The 27,720-nt window shown below is 48.1% G+C and overlaps 1 protein-coding gene across 2 annotated transcripts in view; it reads right to left on the reverse strand.

The window, feature by feature from the left end:
* Positions 1 to 27,720, reverse strand: part of KIAA1549L (KIAA1549 like) — a 296,220-nt gene that overhangs the window by 17,944 nt on the left and 250,556 nt on the right. For both annotated transcript variants that reach the window (XM_062198042.1, XM_062198041.1), the window contains exons 16-17: positions 21,223 to 21,352; positions 3,089 to 3,439 (exon numbers count right to left, since the gene is read on the reverse strand). In XM_062198042.1, coding sequence (XP_062054026.1) covers positions 3,089 to 3,439; positions 21,223 to 21,352 — 481 coding nt within the window. The remainder of the gene's footprint in view (positions 1 to 3,088; positions 3,440 to 21,222; positions 21,353 to 27,720) is intronic.

Below are 27,720 nucleotides of genomic sequence, written 5' to 3' on the forward strand. Positions count from 1 at the left end.
GTATGGCAGTTCCTCAAAAAATTAATAACAGAATTCCAGGGGCCAGCATTTGGCCTGGCAGCTAAGACACCAGTTAGCACACCTGGACCTGCCTCTGGCTTCTGATTCCAGTTTTGTGCTAATGCCCGGGGAAGGCAGTGGTGGTGGCTCAAGTAATTGTGTTCTTGCTGCTCAGGTGAAAGACCTACATTGAGTTCTTGGCTCCTAGCTTCAGCACAGCTCAGCCTTAGCCATTGCAGGTATTTGAGGGGTGAACTCTCTCTTTCTCGACCTCTCAGATGAATAAATAAATAGAATCCCATCTGACCCAACAATTCCATCCTGGTTATACACTCAAAAGAATGGACAGCAAGGACCTGAAGAGAGATGTGTACACCCTTGTTCACAGCAGCGCGATTCACAGCTGCCAACAGGTGGAAGGGCCCACTCATGGACACATGGCTCTAGAAAGTGTAGTCTATCCATACAATGAGACTGTATCCAGCCTTATAGAGGAAGGACATTCTGATGCATGCTACAACATAGTGGATGTCATGCTAAGTGACATACACCAGCCGTAAAAGCCAAAATATTGTAGGAGGGTACTCAAAGAGTGCATGGAATTAAAAGTTTATTTTGGTGCAAGAGAAACATTGACATCCATGCATGGTTATTTTCATAATATGCATCTTTCATAAACACCCCCAGTGTGAGTGCATTTCTTTGAGGTACTCAGAGTAGCCCAACTCACAGAACAGAAAGTAGAACGCTGGATGCCAGGGCTGTGGGCTGGGGAAAGGGGAGTTGCTTTTTAACAGGTACAGAGTTTCTGTTATAGAAGATGAAGAGTTCTGGAGGCTGGTTGGGTGGCAATGTGAATGTATGTGACACTATTGTCCTGTATACTTCAAAATGACAAATTTTATGTTATATGCACATCACAACACTACAAATAGAAATATCATATTAACAATTTGTGTTTTACCTGTATTTTAGAAAATGGGATATTAAAAAGATGTCTCTTGTGACACAGTAGTTGAACCGCCTCTTGGGTTGTTGCCTGGCTACCTGGCTTCTGATCCAGCCTCCTGCTAATGTGTACCCTGGGAGGCAGCAGTGAGGTGAGGGCTCAGGCATTGTCCCTGCCACCCATCTGAGGGACTGGGATGGAGTTCCTGGCTCCTGATTTCAGCCTGGCCCAGTCCCTGGGAGTTGTGGGCATTTGATGAGTGAACTAGGAAACAAAAAAAATCTCTTTCTCTCTCTCTCCCCTGTCATTCTGCTTTTCAAGTAGATAAAAATAAATTAATAGTACTACAAAAAATGTCCTTTATTTATCCCATTTCCTTATTGTTTGAACTGTGGATCTGCATTCAGCAGAGGTGATTTTAGGGACAACTGGTTCTCCTTCTGATGATGGCTTCTTTTCCCTGGATTGACTTTTACCTCCTGGAAGGCCAGGAAGACCAGGGAACATAAGTATTCTGGCCCCCTGGTCACCCAGGTTGCTAAGTTACTATGCATAAGCATAAAGCAGTTGTGAGCTTAATCACCAAGAGTCAGATTCCTGGGATCTGATCACTGTGCAGTGAAGAGACAAGACACCTGCCACTCTATGGATAAGACCTTGCATTGACCATGACCCTGAGCACAGCCACCTCCCTGAGAGGTTCAACTGAAAACAAACTTCAGTCTCTCCTGCCAATGCTTAAGAAGCCAGGGAGGAGGTAGTGGGTGTGGAGTGGAAGGCTGGGCCAGGAGCCAGGCAGAAGCATGACTCAAACACTGGGGCGGGCACAGAGAGATGGAGGGATTAGGAGTACTTCCAAAGGAGACATCTCAGAGACCTGCAGGGAGTATCTGGAGCCAAGGGGGGAAACAAAGAGTCTCACTCCAGTGTGCAGAGTGCATAAAGACAGAGTATCTCAGCAGTTTACCAAGTGCCAGGGTAGAGAGGACTTTAGGGGTGGGGGCCCAAGCCCAGGGGTGCCCCAAATAGTCTACTGCAAATGAATGAAATAACATGGATGGAGAGGCAGGGTAACACAGCACAGGGCTACAGAGCCTGCTGGTTAAGAACATGGGCTCTGGGGCCAGACCACCTAACCCTGGGTCCCAGCTCTGCCTCTTGAACGAGTTGTGCAGCCTCAGCTCCTCACCTGTAAATCAGGGATACAAGCAGTACCTGGCTCAGAGACTTGTTGTGAAGACTAAACATATGAATCTATAAGTAACTCTAGGGTCAGTATCCACTACCAGCAAAACACTCAACAACTGTTGGCTTTATTAGGGACCTACATATCCCAGGAACAATGTACAAAGCTCTGTTAAGGAGTAAGCCCTGGGGATAGGACACGGGACATTATGGAGGAGAAATCATACATGCCCATAGCATTGTCTGTTACAGTCTGCAACTTATGAAACTAAGTCTGTCTTTACAAATGGAGAAGTAGATCTATGATGAATGAATGCAAACTAATTGAAACTGTGTGTAAATCATGGAAGCTTCTAGACCTCGGATGCTGTCTCAAATACAGAGGTGCACGTGCTTCTAAATGAAACAATCATGACCCACACTTCTGTAGCATTTACTGTGGATCCGACATTCTTCCAGTGCCTTACATAAGTCAACTCTTTTAACCTTTAGGGCAACCTTAGGAAGTAGGTTATTTTTCTTTACTTTCACCTGGAGAGGATTTAAGTAACTTTTCCACATTGCACAGCCAAGGTGTAGGAGAGCTGAGATTCAGTCAAGGCAGCTTATACCCCTAACCACCAGGCTACAGAGCCCTTTAGCACGATGTGGCCCTGTGGTGCTCTCTGACATTTAAAATGAAAGTGTAGGAAACCACCCATGCATGAAGGATGGGCCCGCCCCTTACAAGCAGGACTGGTGGAAAAAGAAATTCATCTACAATACACTGTCGCTGGACATCAGGGCTTCTTGTGTGCTTTGCCCACAGGAACAGAAGGTCTGGCTTTGGGTCACAGATGGAGCATGAGAGAGCTCAGCAAAATTCATCCCCAAACGCCACGGTGGCTCATCACTAGAGTCCCTGCTTTGGGGCCCCCACTGGCCCACACACACGGGGTGGGACGTGTGACTTACCGGCCGGGGCAGGCTGTACTGGTACATTTCTGGGCGGTAGGTCGGCACCCACTGCACCCCAGCTCTGGGTCGCGTCATGGTCCCTGGCGCGCTGGTCACCACCTCGGAGTAGGGCAGGTGCTGGGCCGAGCCGTAGGCGTCCTGGTGCCGGCTCTGGCTGGCATGGCCCGCAGACGCCAGGCTGAAGGCCTCCTCCAATAGCATGTGCATTTGCTGCCTGACTTCGTCGATGGACGGCTGGGAGCTCAGCGTGGACGTCTCCGAGTGGCCTTTCACCTGCCGGGACCTGGCGTAGCCCCGGGGCTCGTGAACTCGGTCAACATTGGTCTCCTCTATGATTTCGGGCTCAGTCTGTGGGACAAAACAAAGCCATTTTTCGTTAATGAACTTTCCTGCCCAATAAGGTGGTCTGCCATTTACCCCAAGACATTCCGGGGATGATGATGTCATGAGTCTAACTTAAATTCAACCATAGGCATGCTAGCCAGGATTCGCAGCACAGGGGAAGTCAGTTAGCCAACTCCCCAGCTGCCATTGTGCCCCTCAGGTATCCACAGCTCAATCAATGTTGCAGGCTTTGCCAATTAGCATACTAATAAAAAATAGCATTCAGTGATGAAATGAGTGGTATTCTCTACATCTTTGAGATATCTTCCACCCTTGCGCCTTTGGGTATGAGAATCTAGAGCGTTCCATAGTCCATATCCCCAGGGAGAGCATTCTAGATTATCCTATGTCCAGCCATTGGTTAGAAAATTGCTGGATGCTCAATATCAGTTATTAAAAAGAAACAACCTTAGCTGGCGCCGTGGTTCACTAGGCTAATCCTATGCCTGTGGCGCCGGCATACCAGGTTCTAGTCCCGGTCGGGGCGCCGGATTCTGTCCCGGTTGCCCCTCTTCCAGGCCAGCTCTCTGCTGTGGCCCAGGAGGGCAGTGGAGGATGGCCCAAGTCCCTGGGCCCTGCACCCGCATGGGAGACCAGGAGAAGTACCTGGCTCCTGGCTTTGGATCAGCGTGATGTGCCGGCCGCAGCGGCCATTGGAGGGTGAACCAACAGCAAAGGAAGACCTTTCTTTCTGTCTCACTCTCACTGTCCAAAAAAAAAAAAAAAAGAAAGAAAAAAAAAAAAGAAACAACCTCCTGCCTCTAGGTTTCTGATCTCAAAGTGTGGTGTGCAATGGATCAGAGGCCCTGGGGTGGTGCCCCCAGCAATCTGTTTTTGTTTTTTTTTAATTAATTAATTTATTTGAAAGTCAGAGTTACAGAGAGAGAGAGAGAGTCTTCCATCCGGAAGTTCACTCTGCAATTGGCCACAACAGCCGGAGCTGTGCTGATCAGGAGCCAGGAGCTTCCTCTGGGTCTCCCATGCGGGTGCAGGGGCCCAAGGACTTGGGCCATCTTCCACTGCTTTCCCAGGCCATAGCAGAGAGCCAGATCAGAAGAGGAGCAGCCGGGACTCGAACTGGTGCCCATATGGGATGCTGGCCCTTCAGGCCAGGGCATTAACCCACTGAGCCACAGCGCCTGCCCCAGCAATCTGTTTTTTTTAATGAGTTGTCCAGGAGGTTCTGGTGCCTGCTCAAATTTGAGACCCACTGCTCTGGAATGTTCTCCTGCCTGCACTGTACCTTTGATCCTGGGAGCAGCCCACAGGGCCTGGGACTGGGATTTCCTCAGTGCCCAGAGCAGGCTGCAGGGACTGATGCTTGCCTGCCAATGACGCCTTCTTTAGTGCCTGCTCTTTGTTCTGAGGCTGCTCTCCACTGTCCCGTGGGATGCCGGCAGGAGCTCAGGCCGCAAGTCTGGCACAAGCACAATCTCAGAGGACAAGGGCACAAACAGCAAGAGAGAAGGGACTGCCGAGGTGACAGGGTGCTGCCCTGGAGCAGGTGCACAGCAAGAACCAGATCTGAAAGGTGTGCGAAGAAGCTAGGGCAGAGCGCTCAACATGCTCCAGCCGGTCAGTTACCATAACTTTCTGGTGTTTCAGTGTCTTTAGAGGTGGAAACAAGAATAATACTGCCTCCAGGGTTTGTAAGGATTAAATGAGCACATGTGTAAAGAACTCAGATCAACAGCACGTGGTAAAAACACAATGACATAGTAGCTGCTGCCATTGTCATAACTGCCAAGATTTCATTTTTTTCTACTGCACGGATTTCTTATGTAATGACGAGGTATAGAGCACTGGGATGGATAAAGTGAGCAGAGCAACATAGTGTCATTAGAGAACTGGTGCATAAAGGCAACTGCTTCCCCCCTCAGATACGGTGATATTTGTGAATTGTGACATACTTCATTTTTAGAATGTGTGTCTACTTTTCTTCAGTATTAAATTAAGGATGCTCATTAGAGAAGAAAGAGACAATACAGGAAGCACATACAAGAAATCAGACATTTCCTGTAATCTTATCGCCCAGAGTTGGGAACTTGGCTGAAGTTCATGATGAAAAGCGAGGTTCTCTGTCAACCTTCAAGTCTAGACTCATCTACAGGAAGTAACTTAAAATATTATTTTTATATTAACACAGGCAAAGATAGACTATAGAATAGACTATGCAATGACCTTTGGCATGATAAACGAGAACTCAAGGACATCTCATGCTTGGGTGCGGGTCCCCAGGCCCTGGGCTGGGGACCTCTCTGGGGCTCTCCTCTTGGGAGTGCTTTGGGGAAAGGCTTGCAAGCTCTGCCAGCAAATCGCCTGTTTAGACTTCACCTCACTATCCCTCCTAGGATACTGAATGCAACTTCGGAAAGAAATTTTCTTTACATGCATGGAAAATTCTGCAGGGACTTAAGGAGATTATTTAATTCTGGTCCCATTTTACAGGTGAAGTTGAGGACAAGGCAGTTAGTGGTCTTGTCCACCGTGACAGTGGGCATGTGGGGTGGGCAGTGATGACCTCTGTGCTCCCTGCTCCTGACCAGTGCACATCTGGCTGCTCTGCATTGCCTCTTAGGTTTATCATCCGTGCTGGTTGCCTCCTCCCAGGTCTCCCAGATATAAAAAGATGCTCAACGTTAAACTGCCCCCATTGGGAGATTAGGGGCACTGGGGTGAGCTGAGCTGCGATTTTCCCACCCCTGAGCTGTGCAGTGCATTTCCATTGATGTTGGTGGTGTGAATTCATATTAGGACACTTCTTCACAACTCCCTACTCTCCGCCTCTCCCAGTGGCCCTGGGGGGTGGGGACTGTGCTGGTGGGGCTGGGGTTTCTTTCAGTAAGGGTGCTGGGGAGAGGGGCTACTCACTGCTGTCCACCCTATGACCCCCATGCCACAAAAATTAACATCTGCTTCCCCCTCCAGGGTTTCCACTCTGCATGGCGCTGTGTGTGGGGGGGTGGGGGATGGGATTCTTTTACTGGAGGGTCCAGCATCACACTTCAAGTATGACCTCAACAGTCTTGTTCAACAACCTTCTAGAGAAATCCCGTTTTCCCACAATTCTCACTTGGCGTTTCCATCCCTCAACACCTACAGATGGAAACCAAGCCCACGCTCATTGTATTCTGGGCATCCTCTCGTCACATTTGGGTTTACTAATTTAATGTCTGTCTTGCCCAAGATTAGACAATGCTTGAGTCCATGTTACCCATTTTTTATAAGCCTAGCATAAGGCACTTGGCATCCAATAAAGCTTTGTGAACTTGAACAGAAATGTAAACATTCTATGCAATTCTCCGTGGGAAAGAATTTGAGGTTAAGAGAGAAGACAGAAGGCTCAAGCTCCCTAACACGTTTGTTCCAATACTAATGAGCTGCATGATCACAAGTCACATGAACTCCCTAACCCTCAGGCTTCTCATCTGTAAAATGGGTCTCATATTTCCTGTTCCTTGGACTCTCCCTGCAATGGGAGGTTCACCTTGCCATTATCATCATCCCTAGGAGAATCCATCTATTAATGAAGGGAAACATGCCTCCCCCACCCCACAACATATGAGTAACGATGCTTGTTCTATTACTTACCGGGCAACTCTTGGTTTCAACCCTGTACCAAGCCCTACATTAGGGGTTGTAGATACAACAACTGATAAGACAGTGACCCAACTGTGAAGGAGCTCTCAGTCCATAGGAGGAGACAACAACACCAACAATAATAGTAGCTAGCACACTGTTCCAAGGGTACTACACACATTGACTCTTCATCACTACGATAACTTAGGAGGTAACTATGATTATTACCATTTTAAAGATGGGGAAATTGAGGCATAGAATGGCCAAATATTGGCAGAGCTGTGATTTGAATCCAGAAAAGTTGATTCCAGCACCCATACACAAGAGCACTTCAAAAAGTTCGTCGAAGATGCGCATTGTCTTTCCATTTCATGTTCCATGAACTTTTTGAAGTACGCCTATATAAACAGATCCAATACCACACCACAGTTGCAGCCTTTGACAGAGGGACAAACAGGCTCCTGCGACCCGGAGGACAGAAAATAAAACAGTTATAGAGATAATCTACCCCTTAGCTTCCTGTAAGAATGAAAAGCCCCGATACACAAATATGAAGCACTTCTCAGAGTATCTGGCATGTGAGCATTTAGTAGACGTTAGCTGTAATTATTACTGTTATTTGCTCCTTTGGGGTTGGGTCAGTGGCTTACTAATTCACCGCTCCCACTCCAGTGCCTAACCCAGAGTGGAAGCCGGTTATTGTTTGTTATGGGAAAGCACTTAACATAGCAGGGGTTCAGATCTACCTGGGCGAGGTTTCCTGTGTGTCATCTCACTCAGCCTCTCAGGCCATGTCTGTTGGCCCTCCTCCCTCCCTTGCACAGTTCTGGAAATGCCTTTTGCTAGGGGAGACCAAAGCAACTGAAAGTTGGCTCGGTTACAATGTCTGGGCCCACATCTGGGACAGAGAATGTATCTTTAAACCTCTAACTTGTTTCTCCAACCTCATACTCTTGGAAGAGCATTGGGGAACTTTTCTTTAAAAAGAAGCTATTTTATAAATTAATCAAAATATACTTCAATCATAATTCTAAAATATTAATCAACCAGTGTCTGTTCATGGTAGGAAATTAGAAAACAGATAAGCCAGAGGAACAAAACGAAAATCCACTTTAATCCGACCACCAGAAATAACCACTGTTAACATTCTGACCTCCTGCCCATCCTAGCAGATGCTTTTGATGCAAATGAAATGGGATGAAGATTATGACTGGAGCATTGCAGCACCCTCCCCCTGCTCCAGCACCGACCCCTGGGCCCCACCCTGGCCGCTCTGGAGAACTGGACCTGGTCAGACTCAGTTTCTCCCTCCTCCCCTTCCAAGGAGGGCCCACCCTTTGCCACCCAGACTCCACAGCCTTTGTGATGGAGAACAGAAGTGGGGATGCGCAACTTAAGGCAGAAAAGGTAAGGGCTGCAGGATTTCTGGTAGCGGAATTTTCCAGGGAGGTGCAGAAGCAACAGTGATGGGCTGTCACAGAATTAAGGGGGAGGAGTTAAGGGAATTTAAAAGTATTACTGGTATAATAGATTTGCCTGCATCTATAGGTAAAATTAACGCTTGTTGGCATAACTCTTTGACTTGGAGAACCTCAGAAAAAACTGTCTAGGGCATGGTTTTATAAACAGAACACACACATCCATGTGCATGGTTTTTAAAAAATGGGTTAGAGTATATGTAATATTTTTAATCCCACCATATTGTAAACCAGCGTCTCTGCCAATAAACACATGAATTGATAGGGAAGAATGTTCAGTGATTTCACAGCATGCCGATATATGGGGTTCCAGAATATATTTAATAGTCCACTCTTTGGGGTGGCTTCCCAATGTCTTACCATATAAACAAAGCTGGAATGAGATGGACACTTTGCATATAACCATATGTTTATCCTTAGGTTAAATTCCTAGAATTACTGGTTTAGAGGATATGGACAAAATTTAACATTTTGGATAAATATGATACTTCATAATCCAGCAGTAAAGGCCAAGAAGAAATTAAAGCCAGTTCTTTTCCACGTGGGCCCCTGGCTGTGAGCATCAGGGTGCGCACTGGGTCCAGCGAGCATCTGCCATCCCCTTCCATGCTGTTTCCATAGCATTTCCGCAGTGGCTAAGTGCCCACCTGACTCCAGTGTCTTTTTAAAACACCATGGCAACAAACTGGAAGGAAATGACAGCTCTGTTGGAAACCTCAAAGAATCTTCTTTCTGGGAAATATTCCACACACCTTAGTCCTGTTGTCTGGTCCTGGGGGAATACTGTGTAGCCCTGAGTTAGCAACCAAGTTAAAAGTCTTCATTCACATTAAAAGCTAGTTTTTGTTGGCATTGTTGCTGTTTTTATCAGACAGCTAATGAAAAGGAGAGCTACTGAGCAGGGGAAAATATTGGGATTTGTATACAGAATATATAAATAATTCCTAGAAATGAATGACAAAAAGGCAACGCAACTTAAAAATTGGGCAAAAGCTTGAAAAGACACTTCAGCAAAGACACAAAACTGTTCAATAAACACATGGAAAGATGCTGACATGAGAAATTAGGGAAATTGCATCCTTTCACATTCAGTGGAAAGGCTACTATGAAAGAGATTAATAACAACAAATGTTGGTGAGGTGGAGGAGTAGGATTAGGATGCCCATACTATTAGTGTGGGGGAAACAACACACATTTCGTAATTCTGACTGCAGTTTCTTAATAAGTTAAAGATATAGTTACTCTGACCTGGAAATTCCACTCCTACCTATTTATCCATGATGAATGAAAGCACACACTCCCCAAAACTTCCCTAAAAATGTCCATAGCCATGCTTCATAATAGCTCCAAACTGGAAACAACCCAGCGTCAAATAGGAAGATGAATGAACAGAGTTATATTTGTACAATGAGACAGTACTCAGTGATAAAAAAGAATAAACTGATGATATAGGCAGCAACACAGACGAAGCTTGAGTGAAAAAAGCCAGTAACACAAGAGTATATACAAATAACTCCATTTACAGGAGGCTGGAAAACATGCATAACCATGATGGTAGAGAGCAGCGGGTGTGGTGAAGGCGTGGTCTTCCAGCTCACAAACCTAACGGAATTTATCCTATCTGCATGCCTACATCAATTGTGCAAATCAGTACATGGGCCTTGTGGCTGAAGTTCTAAATGTCAGGAGATGGGATGGGAGAGACAGTCGAGGGCCACATCACACAGGAACTTGAAGACCACAGGTTGGGCTGTTTTCAAAGGTCAGTGGGGAACATCTGAAGAATTGTAAGCACAGGAGAAATGGGATTGGAATTCATGGGAGGTCACTTAGAAGGAGGCTCTTGCAGTAATCCAGGCAGGAAGAGAAGGCAGGGGCACGGATTAGGTGGTCTTGGGTGGAGATATGGCTGAGTTCAGACAGGCCAGAGGACTTGCTCACAGGTTATACATGGGGGTGAAGGGGAGGAAGGAATCAAAGCTGGGATCCTTAACCAGGAAGGAGAGTCATGCTCCATGGGTCTCCTCAATGCCCTCTGAGCTCCCGGAGCACGTAGCTTCCCGTGGGCCCTTTCCTGTGGACCCTGGAATAGCCTTGCCCTGGGGCCTGCATGCCTGGCCCCCTCATTCTAGGTCCCTGCTTGAAAGTCACCTTCCTAGAAAGCCCTACCACGGCCAAGGTATAAGAGCAGCCCCTGTCACTCTGTGGCCACCTTAGCACTTCTGACACTGTGTGCTGCGTATCTGTGTGCTTGGACATCTACTCTCTGTTCCCCGTGCTGGAATGTAAGCTCCATGAGGGCAGGAACTTCGTTCTGTTTCCTGTTGCATCCCGTAACAGCACACAGCAGGGCATTAATAAACACTCATTGACTGAAGGAGTGGAAATTAGCATGAAGTCTGGAACATTTCTGCTTAGAAGTCATCAACAGCAAAAGTCATCAAATTCATTTCATGAATGAGACAGTCTTAAACAGAGTTGAAGAGGAGAGGTGAATGGATCCTGAGGCTCGTCATTCTGGAATTTCTTGAGTTAGGAGCCCCAGAGCAGAGAGATACTTTACAAGTCCAAACTTCTCAGGACATACAACATCAGTATGTCACCCTGGCATGGCATTTCTGGAGCACAAGAATTTCAAGGCCATCTCCCCAGTTGGCCCCTAGGTCCTGATTTTTAGGCCAATCACAGCTCCATCCTGCAACGGAGAAGTGATTCTGAACAAATTCTGCCACTTCCTGGCAAGAGCCCAAAGACCAGGTGGGAACTTCCGCAGGAGGAATCTCCGGGCCATCTGGCCATGATGAAACGGATGTGGCTCCATGTCCATTTTTCTTTCCAACTATCAGGGTCTTTTGAGCCACATAAAGCAGCACTGCTTTTCTCCAGTTCGTTAATGCCTGCCCTGGCTACACAGCCCCATTGCAAGTGCTGCCTGTCTCAGAGGAAGCAGAAGCATGTCTAGAAACTTGCTTCTGGAAATCCAACTGCAAGAAGCACTCCCTTGGCTCTGCGGGGAGGAGACTTTCTTAGTCCAGGAGCAGAGAGACCCCTGCAGCAGCTTCCTAATGATTCTGCATCTCTAAAGCTTCTCCAACAATAAAGTGGGAGTGGAATCCCCCAGAACAGGCAGTGGGCTTGAAATAATGGCTTCATGATTTCTGCAAATGGGATTTCTACAAATCTCAGCAAAATTTCAGGTTTCACTGTGATTGCCTTCCAATGTATGACCTACAATCACCCCAGGGCACTGAGACAGGAGGACACAGCATGTGGTTGGTGTTTCAGATGGGTGGAAAAGACATGACTGGGTCTCTCGAAGACAGCTAGGCAAAGAGGGACACGCACTTTTGGTTTTGTAGTCTTCCCAGAGCGACCTGTGATTACTACAGACCACGGAGATGGGACAGCGAAGGATAAAAGAAAGTGCTTCCACGCTGTCAGCATCAATCACTGCTCCGGAAGCCAAACATCTATGGCCTGCAGCAGGAGTCTCCATCCTCCTGTCTTTCTCCCCCCATAATTGGCTGCCCTTCACAGAGAAGCACAAGTCCAGTACTGAGCAGGTCACAGGTCCCACTTGCCTTGAGTTGCAACCACTGGTCTACCTTTGTGTTTGGGGAAGTGTGACCTCAAAGGTCAGCTTTGGGTGTACGTTCTTGTGTGGGGGCCATAGGCGAAAGGTCTTGGGCATCCTTCACAAAGCCACTCTCTATTCCTATCATGCCGGAGACAAGGTACCCTTCTAGCACCATGATCCTCTACAAAGGTCAGAGCAGCTCACAAACATCTGAAGTGCTGCAATGGAAAAGATGTAGAAAGAAGAGCACCGCTCTCTGGTGTCAGCCAGAGTTATATAATGGCTAAGATCACTGCCTAAGATCACTGCTTTATGTGCCTTTCCTGCATTAACTCATTTAATTCTTACATCAACCCTATAAGGTAGGTACCATTTGTATCTCCACTTTATAGCTAGGAAAACTCAAGCTCAGACAGGTGAATTAAGTAACCCAAATTCACACAGCCAGTGAGCAGTCCAGTCTAGGCTGTGAGAACAGCCACTACACCTCATTGTTTGTGGACTCTGACAACAATCAAACCATAAATAGTATAAACCATAGTCAACTAATGACAAATAACTTTTGAAAAGGAATCAAGAGTGGGTGTTTGGCCTCGTAGTTAAGACGCTGGTTAAGATGCCACCTCCAACACAGAGTACCTGGGTTCAGTGTCCACTCCTGGCTCCTGATCCCAGCTTCCTGGTCATGTGCACCCTGGAAGGTATCAGTGATGCCTCAGGGAAGTGGGTTCCTGTGGCTCCCATGGGAGACCTGGCTTGAGTTCCAGGCTCTCAGCTCCAGCCCATTTCAGGCAGCTGGGGAATGGACCAGTGGATAGGCGCTCTCCGTCTGTCTCTCTGCCTACTCGTCCCCACCAAAAAAGAAAATAAGTGTCTGTGTGTGTGTGGGATCAACCTGCAGCAAACACACAGGAAGGACTTGCTCTCAGAGAAGCCACTTTGCTGCCTGCGGTTGAGGTGAGTCAGCACATACGTGCTGCCACTCCCTGTATTGGCTGGGCCAGCACCACAGGCAGCAAGGAGACAAGGAGGCCTGTGCGTGAGTCAGCACGACTCCCTGGTGAAGCAGGCTGTCGTCACCCTCAGCCACGTCTGCTCTCTCTCTCTCTGCAGCTCTTGGGAGAGCCAGGAGGATGCACAGGATCGCCCCTCTGTCTCCCCAACATGAATCTCTAACTGTATCCTGGCCTCCCAGAGACCACGGAGCACAGCAGTGATGGGCACAACACGCTATAGTCTTTCCCTCCACAGAAGACCAACTGAGGCTGAGAGGCCCAAGTCGGCGGGAAGGGCGTTTGCTCCTTACAAACCCACCCACGGGTGCTCCTCCAGCAGCAGATACTATGAGGACAGCCTCACACCCACCCTCTCCTCTCCCTGTGTCTCGGCCTGGGCGTCTGCAAGAGACGAAGCCCACCCCACTCCACCAGTGGGCCCAACTGGGCTAAACGAATCCTGCCCAGGGTAATCCCTCTGCCTTCCATGGCTGTGGGGAATGATATATGGGTGAGCACTTGATCTATGGCACCCCAGTCACAGTGAATTCATAATTCTCCCTTATGGTGGTCAAGGCAGGCTGTAGATGTGAGGGCTGGGACTGTGGCAGCCATTTCTTATCAGAGAGAGCCAACCTGCAGACAAAGTTTACATATAAGGGAACACTGCATTGAGTAAAGACTGAGGCCCCAATCAAACCATGCCTGAATGTATCGTAACCAACATGTTCCCTTTATGGGTATGTTTTTTTTTTTTTTTAAAAAGAGTTATTTATTTGAAAGTCAGAGTTTCAAAGACAGAGGGAGAGACAGACAGAGAAAGAGAGAGAGAGAGAGGGAGAGAGAGAGAGAGAGAGAGAGAGAGAGAGAGAGAGATCCTCTATCTGCTAGTTCACTCCCTAGATGGCCACAACAGCCAGAGCTGAGCCGGGCCAAAGCCAGGAGCCAGGAGCTTCTTCCAGGTCTTCTACATGTATGGAAGGGGCCCAAGCAAGTGGACCATCTTCTGTTGCTTTCTCAAGCCGTTAGCAGAGAGCTGGATCTGAAATAGAGCAGCTGGGACTTGAACCACCACCCTTATGGGATGCTGGCCCCTACCATTATGTTTTGAGACAGTCTGAGTTGGGTTTCATTTTCTGCTGCTTTTAACTAAAGCATCCTAACTGATAACTACCATTCAGACTGCACTACAACACTTTAACACCCATTTTTCTACAGTTTTTTAAAAAAGATTTTATTTATTTATTTGAGAGGTAGAGTTACAGACAGTGAGAGTGAGAGAGAGAAAGGTCTTCTATCTGCTGGTCCACTCCCCAAATGGCCGCAACGGCCAGAGCTATGCCGATCTGAAGCCAGGAGCCAAGTGCTTCTTCCTGGTCTCCCAGTCAGGTGCAGGGTCCCAAGGACTTGGGCCATCCTCCACTGCCCTCCCAGGCCACAGCAGAGAGCTGGATAGAAGAGGAGCAACCGGGACTAGAACCTGGCGCCCACATGGGATGCTGGCACCACAGGCAGAGGATTAACCTAGTGTGCCATGGCGCTGGCCCATTCTACAGTTTTGATCAAATCAAATGCTTATGTGGCTCAGAGCTATAAATATGCCCCAATTTTTCAAGTCCCAGCACAGGAGTCACCTCTTCTAGTTGACACACTTGTTTGTTCATTTGTTCAACAAACAGAACAGTGAAGCTATGATGTGCCAGTTACTAATACAAGTTCTGAGGCTTCAGGATGAATAAAACATGATGCCTGCTCCCGAGGAGTCCAATGGGACAATAATACAGGTAAACCAACAGACAGAAGCTAGGTGGGTGAGTACCAGGTGTTCCAGGAACACCAGGGACAGATTGCTAATTGAGAACCACAGGCATGGCAGCTTGGAAAAGCTTCTGGGGCAGATAGTGCTGAAAGCAATGTCTAGGTCAACGGGTCTGCTCCCCACCCCCACCTCCCCAGGGACATTTGGTAATGGTAGAGACATTTGGGTTGTCATGACCAGGAGGAGCTACTGGCAGCTAGAGGCCAGGGCTGCTGCAGGACACCGCACAGGGCACAGGGCCGCCCCACCCCTAACACAGAGAGCTGCACAGTCCCAGATGCCCCTGGTGAGGAGGCTGAGAAATCTTGGCACAGAGGCAGCAGTCCAGAAGGGATGCTCCGAGCAGAGCAGCGAGCACACGCGGAGCCACGGAGAGGTGAGACCACGTGACCTGTGGGGGAAGGACATCAGGGCTGGAGCCCCGGAGATGGGCTGGGGAGTGATGAGCCCCAGTGAGCTGGGCATGCCAGAGAGGAAGAGTCCTGAGCCAGGAGCTGCGAGTTTGAGTCTTTTCCCCAAAGCTACGGGGAGGGCCTGGAGGATTGGAAAGCAGGAAGCCTCCCTTGGAGGCTGTTTGGAAGCTTCAGCAGTGGTCAGTCCCGGGGACCAGGCGGTAGCAGTGGGACAGAGAGGAGGGAAGAAACTTCAGGAGGATGGCCTCCTCTCTTCCAAGTTCACTGCCACAGCAGGTTGCACGTGCCTCCACCTCTCTCCTCCACTAGCCCATGACTAGCTGGGGTGTGCACTAGCCGGAGTGAATGCATCTTGTCCTTTTCCACAGAGTCACACACAGGTAAGTATAGTAGAATCCTACATGGGGGCCTAAATGCTGACCCTGGCAGAGGGGGAGAAAACCATGTAGAGTAAAACCCTAGAGGAAGAGGATCTCTTAAACCGTCCATGGAGAATAGTATACATGGCCTCATATATATAAAACCTTATTATGTAACAGGGAAAAAGAAAGACAGATTCCACAATGTACAATAGGGACAGCACTATATACATACAATATATGGAAAAGCTAGTTGTTTTTTTTTTTTTAGCATTTTTTAGATTATTATTTTTTCTTTTTTTTCAGGGCTTGCAGTGTTGAATTTATACATATTAAATTTATACTCATTGAATGTTTACCAGAAGAAATGAAACAGACTATAACTTCTCCATTGTCCACTAGATTTTGGCTTCTGCAGGAGCCTGGGGGCCACAGCGGGCCATGCAGCACAGAGTGGAAGGAATCGGTGGCCTCCATGCCACGCTCTCAGGACTAGGGACTGATCCCCCAGCTGTCAGGCACACTGTCACTGCCAGCTTGAGATGTCAGCTCTTCCTGGGAATTGCCCTTGGCTTTAGAGCAGCCTCACCCAAGAACACCCAATGACAAATCCATTCTAGAGAACAAACGCCCAGCTGCTTTGCCCAAACTCAGGCCAACTCTTCAGGGTCACTGAGTTTCAGAGCTCTTCATGGGTTCAGCTGAGGACTTGCAGTGTTTGTAACATAGCCCAGTCTGTCTTCCTTCCTTCCTTCCTTCCTTCCTTCCTTCCTTCCTTCCTTCCTTCCTTCCTCCCTCCCTCCCTCCCTCCCTCCCTCCCTCCCTTCCTTCTTTCCTTCCTTCCTCCCTCCCTCCCTCCCTCCCTCCCTCCCTCCCTCCCTTCTTTCCTTCCACCAACAGCATGCTGGGGAACCTGACCTGCAATAACCGGCTACCCTAGCCAACAGGTAGAAAGGTCTCAGACAGATCCCCAGAGAAGCAGAGCTGGGCACACAGGTATCTACAGTAGCAAAGTCCAGAGCACAGGGGCTCATTCTGGGAGTATGAGCCGGTGGACAGCCCTTGAGTGTTCCTATCAAAAGGGAAGTAGGTTGTGTCCCATCCAGTGGGAAGGTACCTGCATGGGAGGGAAGTCTGGGCTCCTCACTAGCTCTGAGTGAGGTCACTAGACCCCCCCGAGATCTCTTCTTCTCCCTCCCAAACAAGCCAGGAAGAATCTTGGTGGCGTTAATATGGATTTTTCTAGGTAGCTGTCCACCGGGTAAGGCCTAGACTTTATCTAAAAGCCCCCTTTACCACCAAACACTTCAACTTCTTGGACTCAGGTTCTCCCAGGAAGTCTGATTTCCCATGATCACATGATTCCCTTGGATAAGAAGCCCCTGTTAAAATACAACATACTGTAGATGAACTTGAGATAACACCTCAAGTCAGTTATTAAGGCATAAATTAGCCAGCAGAGGGAAGAGAAAGAAATTAAAGACTTAGGTGGAGAACTGGGCAGAAAAGTTCTACATGGGGAGCCGGCGCTGTGGTGTAGCAGGCTAAGCCTTCCTCTGCAGCGCCAGCATCCCATATGTCCCAGCTGCTCCTCTTCCAATCCAGCTCTCTGCTAATAGCTCAGGAAGGCAGTAGAAGATGGCCCAAATCCTTGGGCCCTTGCACCCACAAGGGAGACCTGGAGGAAGCTTCTGGTTCCTGGCTTCAGATTGGCCCAGCTCCAGCTGTTGTGGCCACCTGGGGAGTGAACCAGTAGATGAAAGGTCTTTCTCTCTGTCTTTCCCTTGCTTTGTCTGTAACTCTACTTCTCAAATAAATAAATTAATCTTAAAAAAAGAAAGCTCTTGATGGGATGCAAAATGTGGTGATGGTAGCTGGGTCAATCCAAGAGTACCTCCTACTTCAGGGGGCAGCAAGCATGTTGCTTTTAGAATAAGAGGAACAAAATCCTCAAATCCAACCATTTGCTTCCCAATGAAGCCAAGATCTGGTTGTGCCCCTAACAGGAGCTCCTCCACCTTGTGATGCCAGGGCATGCCTGTCTTTGCTTTGATCTCTATCAGGCTAAGATGCTGGGGCTGCAGAGGGCAGGAAAGATGCTCATTCATAATAGAATTACGAATTTCCTAGAAGGTCTGTGACCTTGCTATAAGCTCTTGCAGGCAGGCAGCAGCTACACAGACTGTTTTCACTCTTTGGCAAGTGGAACCCATCAAAGCAACCATTTTAATTCCTTGGTCTCCTTCAAGTAAACTACTGCTCACCTCCAACAAAGGGAGCCAGTGGCATTGCCAGCCAGAGGCCAGCAAGATGAGCACCTGATTACCCAATTCCACACAGCCCAGGGCGCCCAGGCCTTCAGCTGGCTGCTGGGGACTGAGCTGTCAGCCATGGGTCTGTTCTCCCCTTGGCTACGTACTTTTCTCTACTACCTGCTCCAACTGTTTCCAAGTGTTGCTCTGCCTAGAAACTCCGCTCTCGTCTTGTGCTTACTCCCTACCCATACTGGAGATGGTGAGCAGGCATACACAACCTCTGTAGTGTTGAGGCTAAAAGGCTAATGTAGATGTCTGGCCTTCTGTGAGGCTGCAGCTGGGGGCAAGACTCAGGTTCTGTCACTTGGATGCATGAGTGTGCAGCTGCACACGAGACACGAGGCAGGCCCCATGTTTCTGCTGCCTCAGCTGTTGCTGATACTGCTACTGGAAGCTGGGATGCCGAGTGCCAGGGCAGTTCCCACCGGAGCTTGGCTCTCAAGCCCACAGCATGCAGTGGCCGTGTCTCCTTGACCATGGCAGTCCTGGGCAGCCTGCTCCCCTCCTTCCTGTGTGGGGCAAAGGCAGCAGTCCCTCATCAGGGCCAGCCCTGTGGTGGTGTCCCAGGAGTTTTCCTAGAAGTTCTTTCAGAATACTGATGACTTGGGGAGAACCCAATTCCTCCTCCTCATTTTTCTGTCAGTTTAAAAGAACTTGGGGCGGGCAATTGGCCCGGCAATTAAGATGCCACTTGGTATGTCTGCATCCCATACGGGAGTGCCTGGGCTCAAGTCCTGGCTCCACTCCCAATTCCAGTTTCCTGCTAATGCACACCATGGGATGCAGAAGGTGATGGCTCAGGCACTTGGGTCCCTGCCACTCATGTGGGAGACTCAGATTGAGTTTCTGGTTCCTGGCTTCAGCCTAGCCCAGCCTAGGCTGTTACAGGCATTTGGTAAGTAAACCAACTGATGGAAGATCTCTCTCTTTCTCTGTCTTTGCCTTTTAAGTAAATTTTAAATATTAACTAAATGAATTAATTGAAGTACCTTGATGTTTTCTGCAGTGGGACCCCTTCTTATAGATTTTCACATACTTTTGCATCATAAAATCACCTTTCAAGGACATTTCAAAACATTTCCCTGGAGCTGCCACTGGAATGAGAGCTGAGGGCTGTGATGGCTGGGGTAGAGCCTTGATATTGCCTCCTCTGGGATGCATCAGCTATCTTGCCTAATATTTCAAACCTATTGCATACAGGTAGGGTCTGAGCCTGGTGGCGTGCCAGGACTGCTTATCACATATGTGTGCTCCTTGACATACTATGGGGTTACCTGCTGATAAACTCACTGAAAGTTCAAATCGTCCTCAGTGAAAAAAATGCATTTAACATACCCAACCTGGGGCTAGCATTGTGGTACAGCCAGTTAAGCTGCTGCTTATGACTCCAGCATCCCATATCGGAGTGCCAGTTTAAGTCCCAGCTCCTTAGCTTCCTGACAAACACCCTCGCTTAGTTCCTATGAACGTGTATTGCTTTTACACCATCACAAAGTACAAAAACCCTGAAGTCAAACAATTGTAAGTCAGGGGCTGTGTGTACGTCCCAGTGTGGAGAAACTTAAGGGCAGCGCCTTGTGCTTCAGAGGGGTCAGCATTTATTTTCAGCATCATCATTCAAACAAGTACGCTCGTGTTTTTGAGATCACATGAGCTTCTCAAAGACATTTTTAAAAATGTGTGGGATTGAAGCAGACTTCCCCTAAAGTCACCTGTTTTGGAATATTTATGCCTGTCTGTGAAGGGTGAACCATCTTTTTTTTTTTTTTTTAAATTATCACTCTCCTTCCATTGTTCCAGGTCACTCAGTGACATGGCATTCCCAAGGTATTAAGTGAGTACTGTAAGTCACACTGCTGTGTTTTTAAAAAATCTGCAATGTTCTCTTTTTAAGATTAATAGGGAAACCTTTGACCTATTTCCTCATCACTATGAAAGTATGCCTAGAATCTAATATGAAATCTGTGAGTAGGAATCTTGAAATAGAGTCAGAATCCTATCATAGGTCAGTGCCTGAGCATCAGAAAACGTTTTCCACACTAAGTAAGCATCTGGGAAGAATGTTCCCTCTTGGTCATCAGGAATTAACTGGAAACTTCAAATACCCAATTTTCAATCATAGCTTGTTTTTCAAATCTATTCATGTATTTGGCTTAAGAAATATTTTTATAAGGAGAAAAATTAACACTGGATACTTTAACCTAGTAGAAAGAAATAGATTTGCCTAGAGCCTCTGGAATTTTATAAAACTGAATTATCAAGCAGTTTTATGGAAAAGGAAAAATATATAAATATATCATTCTCAACACAAATATCAAGCTCAATTGTACGGAAGATTATTAGAAATTCAAATTAGGTAGGATGTCTCTGTTTTGAATAGAGCCATTAAAAATCCATTTAAAGCTTTTGTGGCAAATAATGGATTAGCAGAATATATTTAAGAAATCAAGTGTCATTTTCAAGCTAAGATATCTCAAACTGTAGCAAGTTTACCCAGCTACATTTGGCTTATAACTTACTGCAGAACTTTCTTATTTGTAATTAAAGAAACATTTTAGGGTAACAGGAAAGAAATATTTTTCATAAAACCAAGGAGGGTCTTCGAGACCAGTTACAATCCTAGTGTCATCCCCGTGGTCTCGCGTGAATTCGAGGGTACACTGCAAGTCCCAGGACGTACGCAACTTGACAGGACGTGCCACACTGCCACGCCACCTCTGGGAGTCTGATGCGATGAGGATTTTTGCACTTTGCACATACCACTGAACATATGCGTGTGCTTTGTCATGTGAAATCAGCAAATCGCTCTGTTAGATGTGTCATTGTTTCCATGGCGTAGTGAGGAGTTAGGAAATCAGGAACAAATCCAACTTTTCAATATTTGCTATGGATTAAAAGACGCCTGTGTTCAAATGAATCGCAACCCATAGCCATGGCTCCTGCTGAGTTTCTAGGAACAGGCGGAAAACCAGAAATGCAGGACCTTGACACTCTCCACGGAGTGTAAGGTCAGCAAGGTTCTAGGCACGAATGGTACAATTTTGAAATCGAAATCCTTTTAGCAATAATCTGTCACTGTGACGCATTCCAAGTAGTCTTGGCAAAATCGGTCATTGAAAGTAGAAATCATTTCGGTGCACTTGTGAATCCCACAAACACTTGGTAAACAAGAGAGGCTGCCTCCCCTTGGCTCGGAGGCCCCACTGACTTACATCGTATCCGCTGTTCCGGATTCCGCGCCGGGGTCGCTCCCGAGTCACCAGCAGGTCCATCTCGGTCTCGCCTGGGCTCGGGCTGTTCAGAGACTGCCGGCTTCGGTAGACAGAGTTCTTCATGTGTTGCCTGAAGAAAATCCAACAACTGTTATGATGCAGCAAATACCCTGACAGATGGAATTCTCCACTGATCCAAACCACAGGCAACCAATGAAGGCTTTGGATTTGTCTCATAAATCTCAGAATTGATGGTATTTGTTCCCCAGCCATAAGGGGCTGTAGAAAGAATGGAATAAAGACTTTTTTTTTCCCCTGGATGCTGTAACCATTTGGCTGGATGCTAAGGATTTTTTCCTACAGAAAATAGGCAACTACAACCGATCACAACACTGCAGCCTCATATGAAATTCTGCTGATGGCCAGGTCAGGGGTTCCCTCTTGACCCCTACGACAGCTAATGCTGGCACAATGCACTTGTCTTGTGGGCTCTGCTCATGCAGCAGCGTCTTGTTCCTTTTAAGCATCCGGATTTCACACCCAGGATCCTATGATGTGTTAATAAACCCTGCAGTGAGTGGGCTGTTTCATACGATGACAGTTGATGGATTTCTTTTCCACCATTACCACAGCGGATTGCCTTCTGGACTAAGAAATCATAACCCAGAGGCAATTCGGGGCCTGTCTGTCCATCCCTCCCTCCCTTACTGAGTGCCTACTATGTGTCTGGCCCTGTGGAGGAAGAGGAACAAGACAGACACGGCCCCTGCTCTCCCACAGCTCACAGCCTAGTGAGCAACACAATTGACATGACCATCTCAGAGGCCTAAGTGCCATCAAGAAAAATAAAGAAAATACAACCCAGGTCAGCCAGAATGGGGGACAGTTTCAGTTAGGGTGGTCAAGGAAGGCTTCCCGGGGGAAGTGACATCTCTGCTGAGTCCAACTGGAGCCACAGACACGCTGATCCAGGCTCAGGGCATTTCCGGCCCAGGGGGCATCATGCACGGAGGCTCCACTCAGCCATGGCTAGGAAACCTGTACGCGTGTCACCACGGCCTTGTGTCCACTTGTCATTAGAGGAATCATTTCGACGAGTGGGAAAGAAACAGCAACATGAGATCATGGCTGTGCTTCTCTTCTTCAGCTTTCACGAGTGGGGAGTGAGGTCTGATGGACAAGGGATGTTCCCATGGTCCTGCCGGTGGGACGACACCACTAACCACTTCCCTCTCCTCCAAATGGCTCTCTGAAGAATCTGCATTCTAGACCTTCTATCTGGAGCAAGCGCCCCAAGCCCCACCTGTTTTACATCTCAGTTCTAGGGTTCCGGCTACTGATGGGGTGAAGGTGAAGAGATCGCTCTGTTTAGTCCCAGGGACTGTGGGAAGACAGAAACCTGGCAGGCATGCGTACTGTGTCACGAACACACACTAAGCTAGTCACGGCACTGCAGCCACACGCAGTCCAGAGCGGACACTGGCATTCCAAATCACAGCATGATCCTTGCAATAAGCCTCGGGAACAAAGCACACTATCAGATCCACTCTTTCACCATGAGAAGCGTTTAGCTATTCAGAGAGCATCTTTTGTCTTTGCTTGCCAGGTGGCCATGCTGACGTTGTGGTAAGAGCTCTATGCTAAGGGCCAGCACTGTAGCATAGTGGGTAAAGAAGCCACCTGCGGTGCTGGCATGCCATATGGGCGCCAGTTTGAGTCTCGGCTGCATGACTTCTGATCCAGTTCTCTGCTATGGCCTTGGAAAGCAGTGGAAGATGGCCCAAGTCTTTGGGCCCCTGTACCCACGTGGGAGACCCAGAAGAAGCTCCTGGCTCCTGGCTTCTGATCAGCCCAGCTCTGGCCATTGCAGCCATTTTTTTTTTTTTTTTTTAGAGAGAGCACCATGCTATTCCTCAGGGGCTACCTTTCCTCCAGAGGTAGGCATGTGACTCAGGCTGGACCAATCACAGCATCACATCTCCACAGCCGCAGTGATTGGTTGGGGGAGGGCATATAATCTAGTTGGTCCAATGAGTCTGAGTCTCTAGCCTGTTGCTATGGTAATTAGGAAAGAGGCATTCTGCAGGCACTGATGTTTCTAAGCAGATAGGATATAAGCCTGAGTTGCTGGCAGCCAGTTTGCCACAATGAGGAAAGAGCCTGCCTGAAAATGTGGTCAGCAGAGTGAGGAGAGGATAAGATCGGGTCTGGGAGATACTGTGTGACCCCTGGTCTGCCATGCTGAGGCCTTGCTTTTTCAGTAACACAGGCCCCTTTTACTTCACCAGTTTGTGCTGGACTTCAATCATTTACAACCAAAGCATCTAACATGGGTGCTCACAATCTGATCTATAAACTGCGCTCTACAGTTATCTACAGTTAAAGTCTTCCTTTAGGAAGAAACACCACCTCCGCCAGCCTGTGAAACAGCAGCTGTTCCGAGTGACTCACACATGAAGGCAGACCCCAAACAATTCACATCCTTGACCTGATTACAAACCTTTTTTTTTTTTTTTTGAAAAAGCAGCCATCACAACTGTCCTTGCATTGCCTATCAGCCCATTTAGAAAAGTTGTATTGATAAAGGGTGACGGTGGAGTAAATATTAGGATTGGGTCCTCTTGTAAGTATCAGTGAGATTGTATAAGACCTCATTGGATCAGGAGCACAGACACGGTGTACTTCTCCCCCAGGGACAACGTTCTACTGTGTACACAGCTTAAAGCTGCCAACACGGGCCAGCCCAGCAATGCGCGCTTGGCGTGTGAGCATCCACCTAGAAATAAGTGAGGCTGTCAGGCAGAGCTGCTACTCATGGGAACCACATAGAGTTTCATCAGGTGTAGTTCTTTCTCCATGGTATTTTGCTATATTTTGGAAAGCGAATGAATTTTGAAACATGCAAACCGGAGCAGCTTTTTCCCCTCTGAAAACACTGCTGGGTAGCTAATGATGAGCTTTTTACTTGGAGTTTTAGGGGCTTTTAAATCTCAGGACATTGTAAAGAAAGAAAGGTGTTCTCCAGTTGTGTTCTGTGCAGCCCTGGGGCTCCACAGAGATGGCCTGCAACACTGCGGTGAGGAAGAGGCCCGCAGCCATCAGAGCAACGGGCTTCATGCTGGCATGAGAGCAGGTGGTTTGTCCAGGGGGTGGATCTAGGAGTCCTCTAGATCCCCTAGCTGGCAAGCAGGGAGGTAGGAGGGGAAGGGAAGCATGGCGATCAAGGTAGAGTGTGGAGCTGGCTAGGATTTGGGCCAACTGGGGCTCGAACTCACTGGAGAAGTGTGGGAGGCAGTTGCTTCAAAGTGCACGTTTTATGATTATTCAGGCTGGCAAGCTCAGCACACCAGCGATGACGGCTATTGAAAAGACAGCTCCCAAGAGGAAAGGCCAGGCCTTGCCAGAGGGGGTCCCACGGGGAAGCACAGGCTCATCCATCCAGAGGCAGAGACAGAGGGAAATGAGGGCACAAGCTTTCACTGTAACTTCTGTGCAGAGACACGGGCAGGCAGGGGCTGAGGCGCTGGCTCTAGTTACCTGGTTCCTGACTTTGGGGCAGGTGCACCAGAGCCCAGAGGCGAGAGCCCTGGGACAGCACACACAGCAGGCAGTCTGCACACAGGCCTGGATGGGCCGGTGTGCACAGGACAGGCTTTGGCAGGCGAGTCCTTTGCTATCCTCAGGAACTGGGAGGGCCTCGGGGTGAGGGAGTTCCTCCAGGGTCAGTGAGGTCTTCAATGTCAAATCATCAAATCCAGAAACTAGGAAATGCGGCTATTACAAAGGTGGGGCTTGCACCTCAGAGCTCCCTTGCGGGGGTATTTATCCATCTGATGCCTGACTGCCGTACACCAAGCATGCTCCACAGAGGCCCCCAGGGAGAGAGTCCTAGGAGCCTGGAGGAAGTCGGATGCGCTGTCTGTACAGGTGCAGTGAGAGCTGAGCAGACATACGGGCCCCTGGCGACAGCACCCGCCTGTTACGTTATGTGCTCTTTTCTTTAGCTAAGTGATTATAACATAAAAGTAGGTATTCTAATAAAAAGCTGTGAAACTACATGAAACAGTTAAGCAATGAGCCCTCACTTGGAATCTAAACTTTGTGTCTTATTCGAGTAGCTCAAAGGGTAACATTCTGGGTCCTGATGCTACCTCTGGGCAGAGAATAATTCCCTCGCTCTGGCCCCGTTATGTGGGAGCAGAGCCTCTGGGGAGCTGTACCGTGAGCAGCAAGTGAAGGGAACTCTAACCTGTGCTAACAGGTAGGTCACCTGCAGAGTGTGACAAGAATAATACCCCCAGCTCCCTGAGATTCTGCCCCTCTTTTCCCATTAGTCTTTCTATCTCCCCACTAACCACTGATCCTGTCTCCAGTCCTATCCCCAGCAAACCCAGTTATAGCTACCCATCTTGTCCCCTCAATTGGTCAGAACTTAAAAACAATTAGCTTTGAGGCCAGTGCTGTGGTACAGTGGGTTACCTGCTCCTCCACTTCTGATCCAGCTCTGTGATAATGGCCTGGGAAAGTGGCAGAAGATGGCCCAAGTTATTGGGCCCCTGCACCTATGTGAAGCTCCTGTCTCCTGGCTTTGGCCTGGTACAGCCCCAGCCATTGCCACCATTAGGGGAGTGAATCAGTGGATAGAAGACTCTCTCTCTCTCTCCTCTCCCTCTCTCTGTAACTCTGCCTTTCAAATAAATACATAAATAAATATTTTAAAAATTTAGTTTTGGTGCTTTAACAGCATTAAATCATTTTTTCAATAGACATTCACTGAGAATTAGCTTCATACACACAGCATTAGCAGGGCTTGAGAATCTGGCCTGGGTGGGTGTTTGGTGCAGTGGTTAAGAAGCTACTTGTCGGCCAGCGCCGCGGCTCACTAGGCTAATCCTCCGCCCACGGCGCTGGCACCCGGGTTCTAGTCCTGGTTGGGGCGCCAGATTCTGTCCCAGTTGCCCCTCTTCCAGGCCAGCTCTCTGCTATGGCTTGGGAAGGCAGTGGAGGATGGCCCAAGTCCTTGGGCCCTGCACCCGCATGGGAGACCAGGAGAAGCACCTGGCTCCTGCCTTTGGATCAGTGCAGTGCGCCGGCCGCAGCGGCCATTGGAGGGTGAACCAATGGCAAAAGGAAGACCTTTCTGTCTCTCTCTCTCACTGTCCACTCTGCCTGTCAAAAAATAAAAAAAATAAAAAAAAAAAGAAGCTACTTGTCTCATATTATTAGAATGCCTGGATTCAAGTCCTGGCTACCCACTTTTTTAAAAAAAGATTTTATTTATTTATTTGAGATGTAGAGTTACAGACAGAAAGAGGGAGAGACAGATAGAAAGGTCTTCCATCCTGTGGTTCACTCCCCAAATGGCTGTAATGGCCAGAGCTGAGCTGATTCAAAGCCAGCAGCCAGGAGCCAGGAGCCAGGAGCCAGGAGCGGAGAGCTGGGAGCTTCTTCCGGGTCTCCCACATAGGTGCAGGGGCCCAAGCACTTTCACTGCTTTCCCAGGTCATAGCAGAGAGAGGATAGAAAGAGGAGCAGATGGACACAAACCAGTGCCCATATGGGATACCAGAGCCTCAGGCAGAGGCTTAGCCTGCTTATGCCACAGTGTCGGCCCCCTCACTTATTTTTTTGAAAGACAGAGTGATAGACAGACAGACATACACACACACACACACAATCTTCCATCCACTGATTCACTCCATAAATGGCCACATATCTAGGGCTGGGCTGGGCTGAAGCCTGAAGCTTAGAACTCCATCTGGGTCTCCTACAGGGGTAACATGGGTCCAAGTTCTTGGGCCATCTTCCACTTCTTTCCCAGGAGCATTAGCAGTGAGCTGGATTGGAAGCCACGCAGTTAGGACTTGAACTGGTGCTCTGAAATAGGATGCCAGCATCGTAGACAGTGGCTTACCCTGTTGTACCACAATACCAGGCCCTGCTATTCCACTTCTGATCCTGCTTCCTGCTTACATACACCCTGGGAAGCAGCAGGTGCAAGTACTTGGGTCCCTGCCACTCATGTGGGAGACCTGGATTGATTCCGGACTCCTGGCTTAGGCCAGGTCCAGCCCTAACTGTTGTGGGCATTTAGGGAGTGAATGAGCAGATGGAAGATCTCAATGTCTCTCTGTCTTTCTCTGCCTTTCAAATAAATGAAAAAAAAATCTGATATGCAGGTATGCTTGGGAGTAGAGCTGCATCTCTCCAGAAATAAGTTTTGTTCTTTCTTTGTTCAGTCTCTTTTCATAAAAAGCCTTAAATGAAATATTTTGTTTCTCAAGTAACTACCAAGTGATGCTCCTCCTATTTGTATGTGATGTAGCATTTGTTTTCTCTAAATGTCAGCAGGAAACCGAGGGAAAATAGTTCCCACCATAGTTAACAAAGACCACTGAGGTCAAAAGTCCCCAAGTGCAAAGCAAATGCTGAAGAAGCCACCAGCCTCCCAAGAAAACCCAGCTCTTTTCTTCTGCAGCTATTAACACCGTGACACAT

This window comes from Lepus europaeus, chromosome 7 (genome assembly GCF_033115175.1).
Source record: "Lepus europaeus isolate LE1 chromosome 7, mLepTim1.pri, whole genome shotgun sequence".
Lineage (NCBI taxonomy): Eukaryota > Metazoa > Chordata > Mammalia > Lagomorpha > Leporidae > Lepus > Lepus europaeus.